The sequence below is a fragment of the Galleria mellonella genome, unplaced genomic scaffold, assembly GCF_026898425.1.
Source record: "Galleria mellonella isolate WM207_F2 unplaced genomic scaffold, CSIRO_AGI_GalMel_v1 utg300, whole genome shotgun sequence".
NCBI lineage: Eukaryota > Metazoa > Arthropoda > Insecta > Lepidoptera > Pyralidae > Galleria > Galleria mellonella.
This window is the reverse complement of record NW_026442068.1, coordinates 2,442,536-2,454,498: the sequence shown is the minus strand read 5'-3', so window position 1 is coordinate 2,454,498 and position 11,963 is coordinate 2,442,536. Positions and strand designations below refer to the sequence as shown.

Here is an 11,963-nt window from a genome sequence, read left to right as displayed (position 1 = left end):
TTATTACGAATATAAATATCTATTAATCAAACGAAACATAAAATCTCACAGAATTAAAATTTATACCTCTACTTCGCTTCATAATTTTAAACTTCAACAGTCTGTATTATTTGAAAATATTTTCACCGCCCTTGTGTAGGTTCTTAAAAAACTGTTTCGTACCAAAAAGAACGTAATCTTTGTCAGCTAAAACATTTTTTTATAAGTACAGTTGTAAAAATATTTTATCAAAATTATTACATAATTCCAGAATACATCGCTGAAAATATCTATACAGCTCCTTTGTATAATTACAAATGAATGTATTGATAGAATTGTTATCGCTAGCGAGTCCATGGGATAGAATGAGATGGCGGCTTGTGCTTTTTCTTTTTCTTTCTCAATTCTATCAATAAATTCATTTCTACCTTATTTAGGGGGCAAGAATTCTTTGTGTTAGTGCCACAAAAATTAACGTTACGATCACGTCCACGTTTATTCAATATGTTTGTATCAAAAAGTTAAGTGTGCCTCTAGCGTATAGTTTCAGAAACTTAGATTTCTATACTTTATACATACTAAGTATACACTTGGAAAAAAACACAAATAATCTATGAACTCCATATTCTTAGAACTCGCTTAAAAAGATCGTACATTCACAAATAGAAATAACTACACTACAGATAGTTTTAGAGTAGGGTAATTTTCCGAGAGAATTGTGACCTTAACATTTCTGTGCCCAGCGAGTCGCGCGACCTGCATATGCAGGATTCAGTCTATTTTGAACCTAGATACAATAGTATAGAATCGTATATCTACTGCTGCCTAGTTCAGAAGTACCAAGGCAGGTGCATTTAACAGTTTCACGGTCAGTATACCTGCTGCAGCTAGGCCATCACTGTACATTATCTAATCAATATTGCATTTAGCTGTCAATGTATTAGATTATAAATGTACATATAATAATAAATAATAATAATCTTATACATATATAAAATTCTCGTGTCACAGTGTTTGTTACCAAACTCCTCCGAAACGGCTTTACCGATTTTTATGAAATTTTGTTTGCATATTGGGTAGATCTGAGAATCGGCCAACATCTATTTTTCATATCCCTCAATGATAAGGGTGACCCTCCCCAAATTTTTTTTTATTATTTAACAAATTTTTCCATTTTTATTTTATTATAGTTTAGCATTAAAAATACACACAACTTTAAATTTTCATCGTTTTACGATCAACCCATGTCTTGTAATCGCGATTTTTATATTTCGCAATAAGTGGTAAAACAACGTTTACGGGGTCAGCTAGTAATATATAGATTATGTATTGAGGAGATATTTGTATATATAGTGACTGTACAGAGATATTTGTGAAAAATCATTTTAATCATTTAAGCAATAGAAGTTGAAACAACTTTATTTAGAGTTTTTCTTCATCTGTAACATATATATTGTTCTGACTTTACGCAAAAGCTCCATCAAATTAGAAATTTTCGCAGTAATATTCGCAAAAATCTGATTTAATACTTTGTTATTGTTTTATAATCTGATTTTTGTTTCAGATATAATCATACAATAAACTTTATTAAAAAAAATAATCTTTGTATGTTTTATCTTGATACGCTATCTAAAATTAATTAATTATTTTTCTTCATCTAAAATCCACGCATAAAAAGTGGCAGCCAAAATAAATATTAATTACAACCGAATTAAACGCTAAATAGGGATAATTATGTTAAACGTTCATACTAAATGGAGCTCGTGACCGCGGATTTGTATAGACAGATTAAAATATATTTTCAGATTTCAACTATGCTCCTTAGGGAAAATCGTTCGGTTCTATGAATAATATAAACGGGTTTCGACTTGGTGTACCTTCTTTGAATAATCCTGTATAGAATAGAAAGTTTACAAATTAGAACCGAGTTTAAGTTTATACAGCAAGTTATGATTCCAAGAATTTATTTCGTTATTATATTATAGTACTATTGAAAGGTTTCTTCAGGGTCGGCAATGCGCACGTGACACTCTTAACGTAGCAAGCGTCCATAGGCTACAGTGACCGTTTATTATTAGAGAGATATACTTGTTTGCCACCATAGTGGTACAAAAAAAAACTTTATACAAGAGTCGTCTGCTTAAACACATCTGTCTCACTTGTTTCTTGAAATAACCATCCTTGCATTGCTATATTTAGACTTGACATGTGGGATATGGCAGTAGAATTGATCATGTGACACAGTGGGTGCCACTTTTCATAAGGAGTGTCATCACCTTATTTACCATTCTTAGTTGGTTAAATTCTATTTATTTTAAAAAGCGAAGTAGTACGAAAACGAAGTACTATAAATAAATGAAAATCAATTTTAATTCGAAATCGCAGAAGATATAAAACAAACAGAAAATTCAACTTTGGAGTGCTCTATTTATTCACTGCTTTCAATAAACTTCATAGCAGAATTCTGATAAACTTATTCAAAAGTCATCACTTAGAAGATTAGCGGCGCAGCATGAACGTGACGGGAAAATATTAAAGTGGAATACGTAGATGTAAAAGAAGTCCAAGATTTACATTATTTACAAAAGTTGGACTTAAAATTGCAACTAATTAAATTTAGAAAAACAAATAGTTAAGTGTTTACTGTGAATTAGTGGAGTCTAATTTTTATATGTAGATATCTCTTTAAGAGACTATTCTATAATGAATCTAAATTTATTCGCAAATTAAATACAAATCCCATAGTAACTCGACTGATAGATATATTCGTATGGTCGTTTCAAAATTTTTTGTCATATTCTGAATCGTTTTTATTTAACAAAAATATGCAGTTTCGAATTCAACCTAAGTATACGAGCTGAACAACAAAGCACTGACCACTTTATATTCATCGTTTGTATATCTTGAGTTTTTCGTATATCGATGGCTGAGATGTCATTTTATTGGTTCAGCAGACCGACACCGGGTCTTCAAGGGTGGCCAGATTGAAAAGTTCAGTACTCAGCTTTGGAATTAGGGGAGAGCAAATTGAGTTATCGGGTAGACATTATAACTTTTCTTCCCGGAAACCAACGTTAACATAATTACGGAGTTTTCTTATGGCATTCAATTGTTTTTTTTTTTTTTTCTTAAACTCGTTCTAGATGGTAATGTATTTGAGATCGAGTAAGATAACAAGCAATTTGTATTCAACTGCCGATGAACTTAGTGATGTAAAAATAACTGAATCTAATTTAGATTTTTATTCTAATAAAGAAATTTTTCAGCAGTAACTTTTTATTTTATTTTACTGATACAACTAATATGTGAATTTTGTAGAAATGTTTAGTAAATTTTATTAAAAATATTTAGCATTCTTTATTTAAGGTAATTTTATAGTTTTTTTAATTCTTTGCCGTTCAATTTGGAATATAATTGAATTGTAATATTATAAATTACTTTGAACGCATTCAAAATAAATGATAATAATGTTTGAAATATATTATGACTCTTCTATGCTTTATTTCACTTCGGTATCAAGAGTTTTTTATATAGACCTGGATGTATTTAAGCTGTGTTTTCTGGTCGAATATACATCTTGCCAATTGGATAATGAATATTTTAACAATATTAGTGATACACAACTATGAAAACTTTAGTACCAATCAAGAAATTCTGTAAAGCAAAGTAGCCTGAAGGATAAGTAAGTTCAAGTAGCAATAGGCTGGTCACATAATTCGAAGAATCGATAACCAATGGTCGAGTGACGAATTCAAATGCATTGCAATAGTAGCAAGTAAATAGATTCAGGTGGTTTAGGACTATTCCTTATGGCAGTCTATGGGGAGGTTTATGTTCAGCATTAAAGAGATAATGGTTGAGATGATAGGCGGATATGAGGCGGCGATCACTCTCTTCTGCTTTAGATTTTAATATTCTCGGCGAAATATGGACATATTGAGTAATCCATTATAGTCGACAAATCTATCTGTTTACCCCATTAGGGATAACAGTCGTAAGCATATTAGTTTCATATTTTATTTAATCTCTGTCAGAAATGTGATACTGAATAGATAAATAATACATATTACAGCAGTTCACAGCTGGATGTAAGTCTCTCCTTAAGTCTGCTACTTTGTAAAATTTTAATTTACTTATCCAACTGCAGATATTCTGCCAGATCGTCGCGGCATATAGTTTATACACGACCCACATTATGCCTGTATAAATGCAGTCTCCACTTCAGAACTCGTTTACATAAATCATCTATCTGTTTGGAATATATGTTCTGTAAGATAGGGGCCAAACGAGCATGCTGCTCACCTGATCATATGAGATTACACCACCCATTAACACCCGCAGAGAAATTACAGTTGCGTCGCCGGCCTTTTGAGGAGAAATATGCTCCTTTCTTGTACATTTCAAAGCGAAAAATAAAATAAAAAAAAGGATAAAGGTAACCAAGTTTTGTTTATATTATTATAGAAATACTCTCTAAACGAAATCAGTAACAAATTGAAACATTAAATCAGTGAATCGATTTTAGATTTGTAATATTATTGGACATCTACTGACTGTTTATATCCGAGTCATTTATTCGTTTTGTTTTCATTTTCTCTAGTTGAAAGAGACTGTAATAATTAAATACCAGCTTTATATTACGTAATTAGCAAATGGAGGATGCTCAAGCTATGCTAGATTTACACTAATGAATGGATTAAACTTACCTAGTATTCAACCGGATTTTGCCGGCGGCACGTACACGGCGCTGAGTTTTTATTGCAATTATCTCTGTAGCGTCACAAAATGAGAGATTTAATCCGTTCAAATTACAGACACATGCACGTCGACGAGTTTTGACTTGTAATGGGTTATTTACGTGACGAATGAGCGCTTCACGTTAATTGGAGAGATTATAAATGGTGACATTACGTAACTATTTGCATATGTTGCATACTATTTTATGATTGACTCTAATGTACTAAATTATTTTGTACATTATTTTACAATATGTGCATTTTTTTATTTTGTAAAATCCTCGCACAGTTTGTACAATGTGTAATGTAAAATATACAAAGAGTTACATATACGTCGAAAAATAACGAAAAAGATTAGCTGATTGTCTGATTAGAATTCTTTTGTTTAATTCTGTTATCATTAATAACAGAATTAAACAAAAGAATTGTACATATGACGGTCAACATTCAAAAATTTACCACCATCATTACTACCAGAAATTTTGTAACCTTCCAACTATACTTCTGACTTGAAATTTTTGTTGGACTTCCACGACATCTATTTCAGTAAAATATTAAAAAAAAAATCTTCCATACAAATTTTTTGCTGTATGTGCTTTTTTTTAGTAAAAAAATCTTTTTCACTAACATTCTTGAAAGAATACTAATTATGAGGTAGGTACTTAATGAAAATTAATCAATAAACGCAAAGTAAATGTCTGTAATGAATAGTTACATAATATTAGTAAATACCAGTATTGTGAACTGATTATAATAAAGAAAACGCGGGTTCGTGTTGAAAAGTTATACTGACAGTTTATAAAAAAATGAATAATTAAAAGAATACAATATTAGAAATTACAAATTACAAAGGAGTTTGTAACACTCCCCTTTTTTACGTAGGCAGGGGCACCAACTTCCTCATTGGGCGTCTAAATAAGCCGATAGGCGTCCGTACTTCGGCTATTCGAGCAATGCTATCTTGTCCTCGATAAATTGCAGTGATTACACCTCTTAGCCACGTTCCACGCGGTTGTTGATCATCTACAACTAGCACCAGGTCCCCCACATTCACTCTTGGCGCAATACCCTGCCCTCGTCTAGGCAATAGTGTTGGCAGATATTCTTTAACCCACCTGGACCAGAAATGATCTGCGAGGCGTAGGGCCCTTTGCCATCCTGCTCTACTACAGAGGTCTCGGTCTTCTATACGTGCAGGTATTGGTTTTCCTGACGAAGTTCCAAGTATAAAATGGAAAGGAGTCAAAGCTTCACTCTGATCAGGGTCAGAGGGCACGTGAGTGAGAGGTCTGGAATTTATGAGCGCTTCTGCCTCTATAAGAAGAGTTAACAAAATCTCGTCACTGGGTGTACGCTCTTTCAAAGTGACTTGCATGGCGTTTTTCACTGATCTCACTAATCTCTCCCATGAACCGCCCATAAAAGGAGCAGATGGTGGAATGAATTTCCAAGAAATACACTCATTTGCAGCAAACAGTTCCATTTCAGCTCCATACAAAGACTTCAATAAATGATTGGCACCGACGAATGCCGTCCCATTGTCCGACCAGATTTCTGTAGGAACCCCACGTCTACCAATAAATCTGCGTAAACTCATAATAGAGGCATCGATACTCAAACTATGTACCAATTCTAGGTGAACTGCTCTAGTCACCAAACATGTAAAAAGAGCGACATACCGCTTTTCACGACGTCGGCCAACAGCAACTTGAAGAGGTCCAAAATAGTCAAGACCAGTAAAACTGACGGGTCTCTTGTGATGAGCTACACGGGCAGCGGGTAAGTCTCCCATAGGAGGCTGATACGGTGTAGCACGTCTTATCTTGCAGACTCTGCAATTGTAAGCAACAGATCGAACAGCGCTTCGAAGGTGAATGATCCAATAAAACTGTCTGAGTTCATTTACTACCAACTCTGTATTGCCATGAGCTGCCTTTTCGTGATAATAGGCAATAAGTAGACGCACAGTTCGATGACGAGCATCCAAGATAATAGGGCGCTTCACGTGATCTTCGACGTCTATTGCACGATCAATCCTGCCTTTTAAACGGATGACTCGCTGTTCATCGATAACCGGCGAAAGCGTGAACAATTTGCTCTTCCGTGGTAGAGGTTGACCATTTTTCAAGAGTACAAGTTCTTCCGTAAACGTTTCTAACTGGCTATGTTGCAGTAAATGTGTTTCAGCAACAGACAAATCTTCAGCCGTAATATCAGAAGTGCCTTTCCGACGCAGCAAGGTAATGAGTTTATGAGCTCTTGCCGTTGCTCTTAACAATCTCAACCAGGAGCTTAGTCTGTCAGAGCTAACTACAAGAGGCATGGGAGATGGCTGTGACGTAATGAGATTAACAAAACATGAGTGATGACGAGTAGACGGTTTAAGTTCTACGTCATTTTTGTCCAAGCTACCAGCCATAGATACTGGTGGAGATGATGGCCAACTAGACTCACTGTCATACAGAAAATTGGGACCTACAAGCCAACGAGACGACTGTGTTAAAATAATACGATTAACACGCGTAGCATCATCAGCCACGTTACTATGCGTTGGAACCCATCGCCATTCATTGACTAGTGTGAGTTCGAGTATCTCACCCAAACGATGAGCTACAAATGGCTTATAGGTACGCGCATCACTCCGGAGCCACCCTAGCACGTTTAACGAATCAGTCCAAAAGAATCGTTTTGTTGGTTTATGGTTATGAGATTCGACTATGAATGACGCTAGACGAGCAGCGACTAACGCTCCCTGGAGTTCTAAACGGGGGATGGAGGTCGGCTTTAATGGGACTACTCTACACTTACTGGAAATGAGAACGACCTTCACATCTCCGTTTGTAAAAATCATCCGCCAATATGCAACTGCTGCATAAGCCATTTCGCTAGCATCACAGAAGATGTGAAGCTCGCGTTTGGATACATCGGGTTCACTCAAACCGTAATAGCGTGATATCTTGAGATTAGATACCAATTTTAGATCCTGAAACCAATCATGCCAAATCTTCAGGTCGGTTTGAGGTAACTCGTCGTCCCATGTGAGGCGTTTACGCCATATATTCTGAAACATGATACGCCCTCTGGAAACTATAGGTCCTAAAATACCAAGATGATCATAAATACGCATTACATAAGAAAGCGCATCACGTTTAGTAATCTGATGTGGCAATTTATCATTTTCGAACCCAATACTAAACGAAATTGTATCAATATTAGGCTGCCAAATAAGACCTAGAGTCCGAACATTTACGTCGTTGTTCGAATTACCTAAATCTATGGACTCGTTTCTACTTTTGATACAAGTAGAAACCAAGTCTTTTGATAAAAGTGCTAGGGCATCAGGATTGTTGGATGCCCAACCGCGCATCTCAAAACCAGCTCGCTTATTCAGCTCTACAATATCTGCAGCTAAACGAGCTGCTTTCTCAATGTTGTCCTGCGATCCTATATAGTCATCCATGTATGTATCAAATACAGAGGCATGTGCTGCTTCCGGGAATTCATCAGCATTCACTTTTTTAACATACAACGCGGTACATGGACTCGAACAAGCGCCGAACATCATTGAAGACATGCGATATATTTTAATTTCCTGCGTGTGATAATCGCGCCATAAAAATCTTTGAGCGTCTCGGTCCTGCTCCCTTATCTTAACCTGCGGAAACATCTCTCGAATATCGGCTGTTAAAGCAATAGGGCCTTCCCTAAATCTCATGAGTATACCAAGAAGGGGCTGTAAGAGATCAGGACCGGGTAATAATAAAGAATTTAAGCTGACCCCTTGGAATTTAGCGGCAGCATCATGAACAATGCGTAATTTTCCTGATTTATGCGGATGTGTCACCCCAAAATGCGGGAGATACCAGGAAATACCTATTGGTGACTTGTGACATTCCTCAACGTAGCCCTTGTCTATCATAGCATGTACATTCAGACGATATAACTGCGCGTATTGATTATCACTTTTCATCTTCTTTTCTAGGCTAAGAAAACGTGAAAGTGCTAATCTATAATTATTTGGCACGACACTAATATCAGGACGCCACAAAAGACCAGCTTCAAAATGTCCATCAGGCAATCGTCGCACTGTGCTTTCCAAAATTTTGAGTGCATGTGCGTCCGACCTATCGCGATATTCTTTTTTAACAAATGAATCCAATCTATAATGTTCTTTAATTATTTCTTCAAAATTTTGAATGTTATCGGATTGACAATCATCAAAAACTGTAGCGTGATTTATTATATCACGACCACTTCCTATTTTACTTTTACTAATAGGTCCGCAAACAACCCAGCCTAAAGCAGTCTTAATAGCCATCGGTTCAGTAGCAGTACCCGCTCGTATTAATTTAGGTACTGTCAAGTGACAGTTATCAATCCCTATCACGATTGTAGGTTGCGCGTTTTCGTAACAAAGCTCATCGGCAATCTCGAAAAGATGAGGATATTTTTCAAATCGTCAGCTTGAATACCGTATTGATAAGCTACACCTAAATTATCAACGGAACGAGCACCGTGAATTTGAAAGGAATCTTCGTTGTGTAAACCTCGGATAGTAAAAGTAACTAAACAAAAATCACTCACTTTCGAAAGTCCACCTAAGCAGTCAATATGCACACGACCTTTGGGACCTACAGCACCAATATGTTTCGAAATTTTCGCGTCAATCAGTGTTGTAGTACAGCCGTCATCTAATAGTGCATATGTGTTGACAGTACCACTGGGACCAGACACTCTGACAGCAATTATTTTTAGTAAAGAGCGAGAAAGTGTGTTCAGAAAAGTGGTGGTAGCATGAGCTGAAACTTCGACAGCACATTCTTCAGTTCTGCGAGTATTTACTATCTGATTCTTGTCGCTTTGTGATGTAGAAGAATCAGAATCTACAATATCTACATCTGCATGTGCAACGAGGTTAAGTTCTACGCTATTGTTGTGTAAAAGAAAGTGATGTTTGAATAAACAACCATCCTTACCACACGTAGATTTATTTTTACATAATTTAAATCTATGCGAATTTTTTCGTAAACAACGATAACAAACCTTATTAGCCTTTACCCATTTCCATCTGTCATCTATAGATAAAGATAAAAATTTGTCACATACGACAATGTCATGTTCTGTTTGTTTACAAAATATACATGACATGTTTGCAGATTTATTTACATTTGATTTATTAGGTTTTTTAGATGAACCTGAACTCACGCTTCCCGTATTGCAATTAACTTGATACTTACCCTGTTTATGTGTGTGATTTGATGTATTACGAGTAGTATGAGAGGTCGACGGATGTAAATATGTGTCTGAAATTATTCCAAATTTATTTTGTAAATGTATCTCCCGTACAAGAAACTCAGATAATACCTCGAGTTTACTACCTCCCTCAGTATGACTAGCTGCATAATCTAACCAACGCATACGTAAAAGTGGAGTCAGTTTGCTAACTAATACGTTGAAAAGTTCAGGTGAACCTAAATAATCTGCCTGATTTAATAATCGCATTATTTCAATGCAGTTTTTCACTCGACACGCAAAAATACCTAAATCCTTTCCTTCGCTACTAACTTTCGGTAGGGCTCGGACGGAATTTAATTCTTGTAGCATAATCATCTCGGGACATCCAAATCGGGTTTCGAGTGCACTGATGACCTGCTGTGGGTCACGCGCCGATACCAATAGGACGTGAACAGCCTCCCGCGCGGCTCCACGCAACGCACCGTTTAGGCGTGCGAGATTCTCACCTGCTGAATAGAATTTTTCCGTGTCTACAAATGTACGTTTGAAGCTAAGCCACTCAGTAGCACAACTGCCATCAAATAACGGCAACTTGGTATGACAGTTATTCGATTTATTACTTGTTAAGACTGCACCTAAATCACTTATAGCCTTACCTATGAATTGTGCGTCAAAACTCCCCGTGTACTTTTGTCCCTGGGGATCACTGACAGAGTTGTGAGAAGTAGTAGGATGAAATGGTAACCCTAAAGAGTGTGACGCAGGGACCTCTGGGGCACTAATGCCGGTTTGCCGATCGATCGGCTCCTCTGCTAACGGGCCATCACCCGGGTTATTATTCAACCACGTTTCAACCTGTTTGCTACTCATACACGAGCTTGCATACGAGTTTGCATGTACGCTACTCTCAGCCTCTATAGCGGCGAGCTGTGCGCGTAGCTCAGCATCCGCAACTTTACGTTCTAACTCAGCGAGCCGGCGAGCGTGCTCTGCCTCGGCTGCTAAAAGCCTAGCCTTTACCATACTCCCTGTGGATCTTCTCGATGCGGTGTGACTGTCACCCCGAGACCTGGGTGGGGGCTCCACGTGAACTCCCTCCGGAGGCGCATCCATTTGACTGGTGGACGCACATTGGGCCTCCGACGTCCCTTGATCTCCATACGTAGGGTTTGACTGTCCACTCTTGCTGTGATCCATGGTATTATCGTATTTATTCGACGGCCTGCCTTTTTGGGAACGTGTGAGTACCATTTCCAACACTTAAACGGTAGAAGGACCAATAATATTGTGAACTGATTATAATAAAGAAAACGCGGGTTCGTGTTGAAAAGTTATACTGACAGTTTATAAAAAAATGAATAATTAAAAGAATACAATATTAGAAATTACAAATTACAAAGGAGTTTGTAACAACCAGCTTGAAAATAAGAAAAGAAGTGTTTAAGTAAATAACATACATAAACCCCGAATAATGAGGTTACAATAATGGGCCAAGGCATTACCATTTCCGTACTTGATTTGTCATGTCACAAAATTACTTGTATAATATTTTTAGTAGTTAGAACAACGTAACAGCTGCACAGTTCAAGTATCTCAAGAACTTTACGTCCACAAGAAATATCTTGTCTCAGAAACTTTAGTTCTAGTAGAACGTTCTTTTATTGCATCACGAAATTCAGCTGCTTAGCACAGCATTCTTTTAGCAGTTAGAGTAAGTTTTTCATTAATTTTCGTAGTTGAAAAATGACTTTATGTAACTTGACCTGACTTGACTTGAAAAATAACCTTATATACTCATTACGATGTTTCATTGACCTAGAAAATGTCTCTGTATGATATATTAAGTTACAAAAACATTCCAAAAACGCACAACAAATATTTGGTTGTTTTCTAATACTATGCGAAAATCTAAAAGTGTAACATTTCAAATATCATAAATATGAATAAATTCATAACAATTTCTGTGATAAAACTTACCAATTAAAGTTTATGCCATCCTGAAAGCGTGCCTCT

The 11,963-nt window shown here is 36.5% G+C and overlaps 1 protein-coding gene across 1 annotated transcript; it reads right to left on the bottom strand.

The window, feature by feature from the left end:
• Nucleotides 1-5,589: 5,589 nt before the first annotated feature.
• LOC128200852 (uncharacterized) lies at nucleotides 5,590-11,201 on the bottom strand. Its single transcript, XM_052895571.1, has 3 exons — nucleotides 10,256-11,201; nucleotides 9,300-9,613; nucleotides 5,590-9,144 (listed from the first exon to the last, which is right to left on the bottom strand). The coding sequence occupies exons 1-3, from the start codon at nucleotides 11,199-11,201 to the stop codon at nucleotides 5,590-5,592; spliced, it is 4,815 nt and encodes a 1,604-aa protein (XP_052751531.1).
• Between the last annotated feature and the right edge of the window lie 762 nt (nucleotides 11,202-11,963).

Bases quoted from the DNA above. Each gene is read 5' to 3' on its own strand.
- LOC128200852 (XM_052895571.1), bottom strand. From the start codon at position 11,201: ATGGTACTCACACGTTCCCAAAAAGGCAGGCCGTCGAATAAATACGAT. The intron at 9,614-10,255 runs GTATTTTTGCGT...TTGCACATGCAG, and splicing joins TAGCGAAGGAAAGGATTTAG to ATGTAGATATTGTAGATTCT. The intron at 9,145-9,299 runs GTGAGTGATTTT...CATCTTTTCGAG, and splicing joins GCTTAGGTGGACTTTCGAAA to ATTGCCGATGAGCTTTGTTA.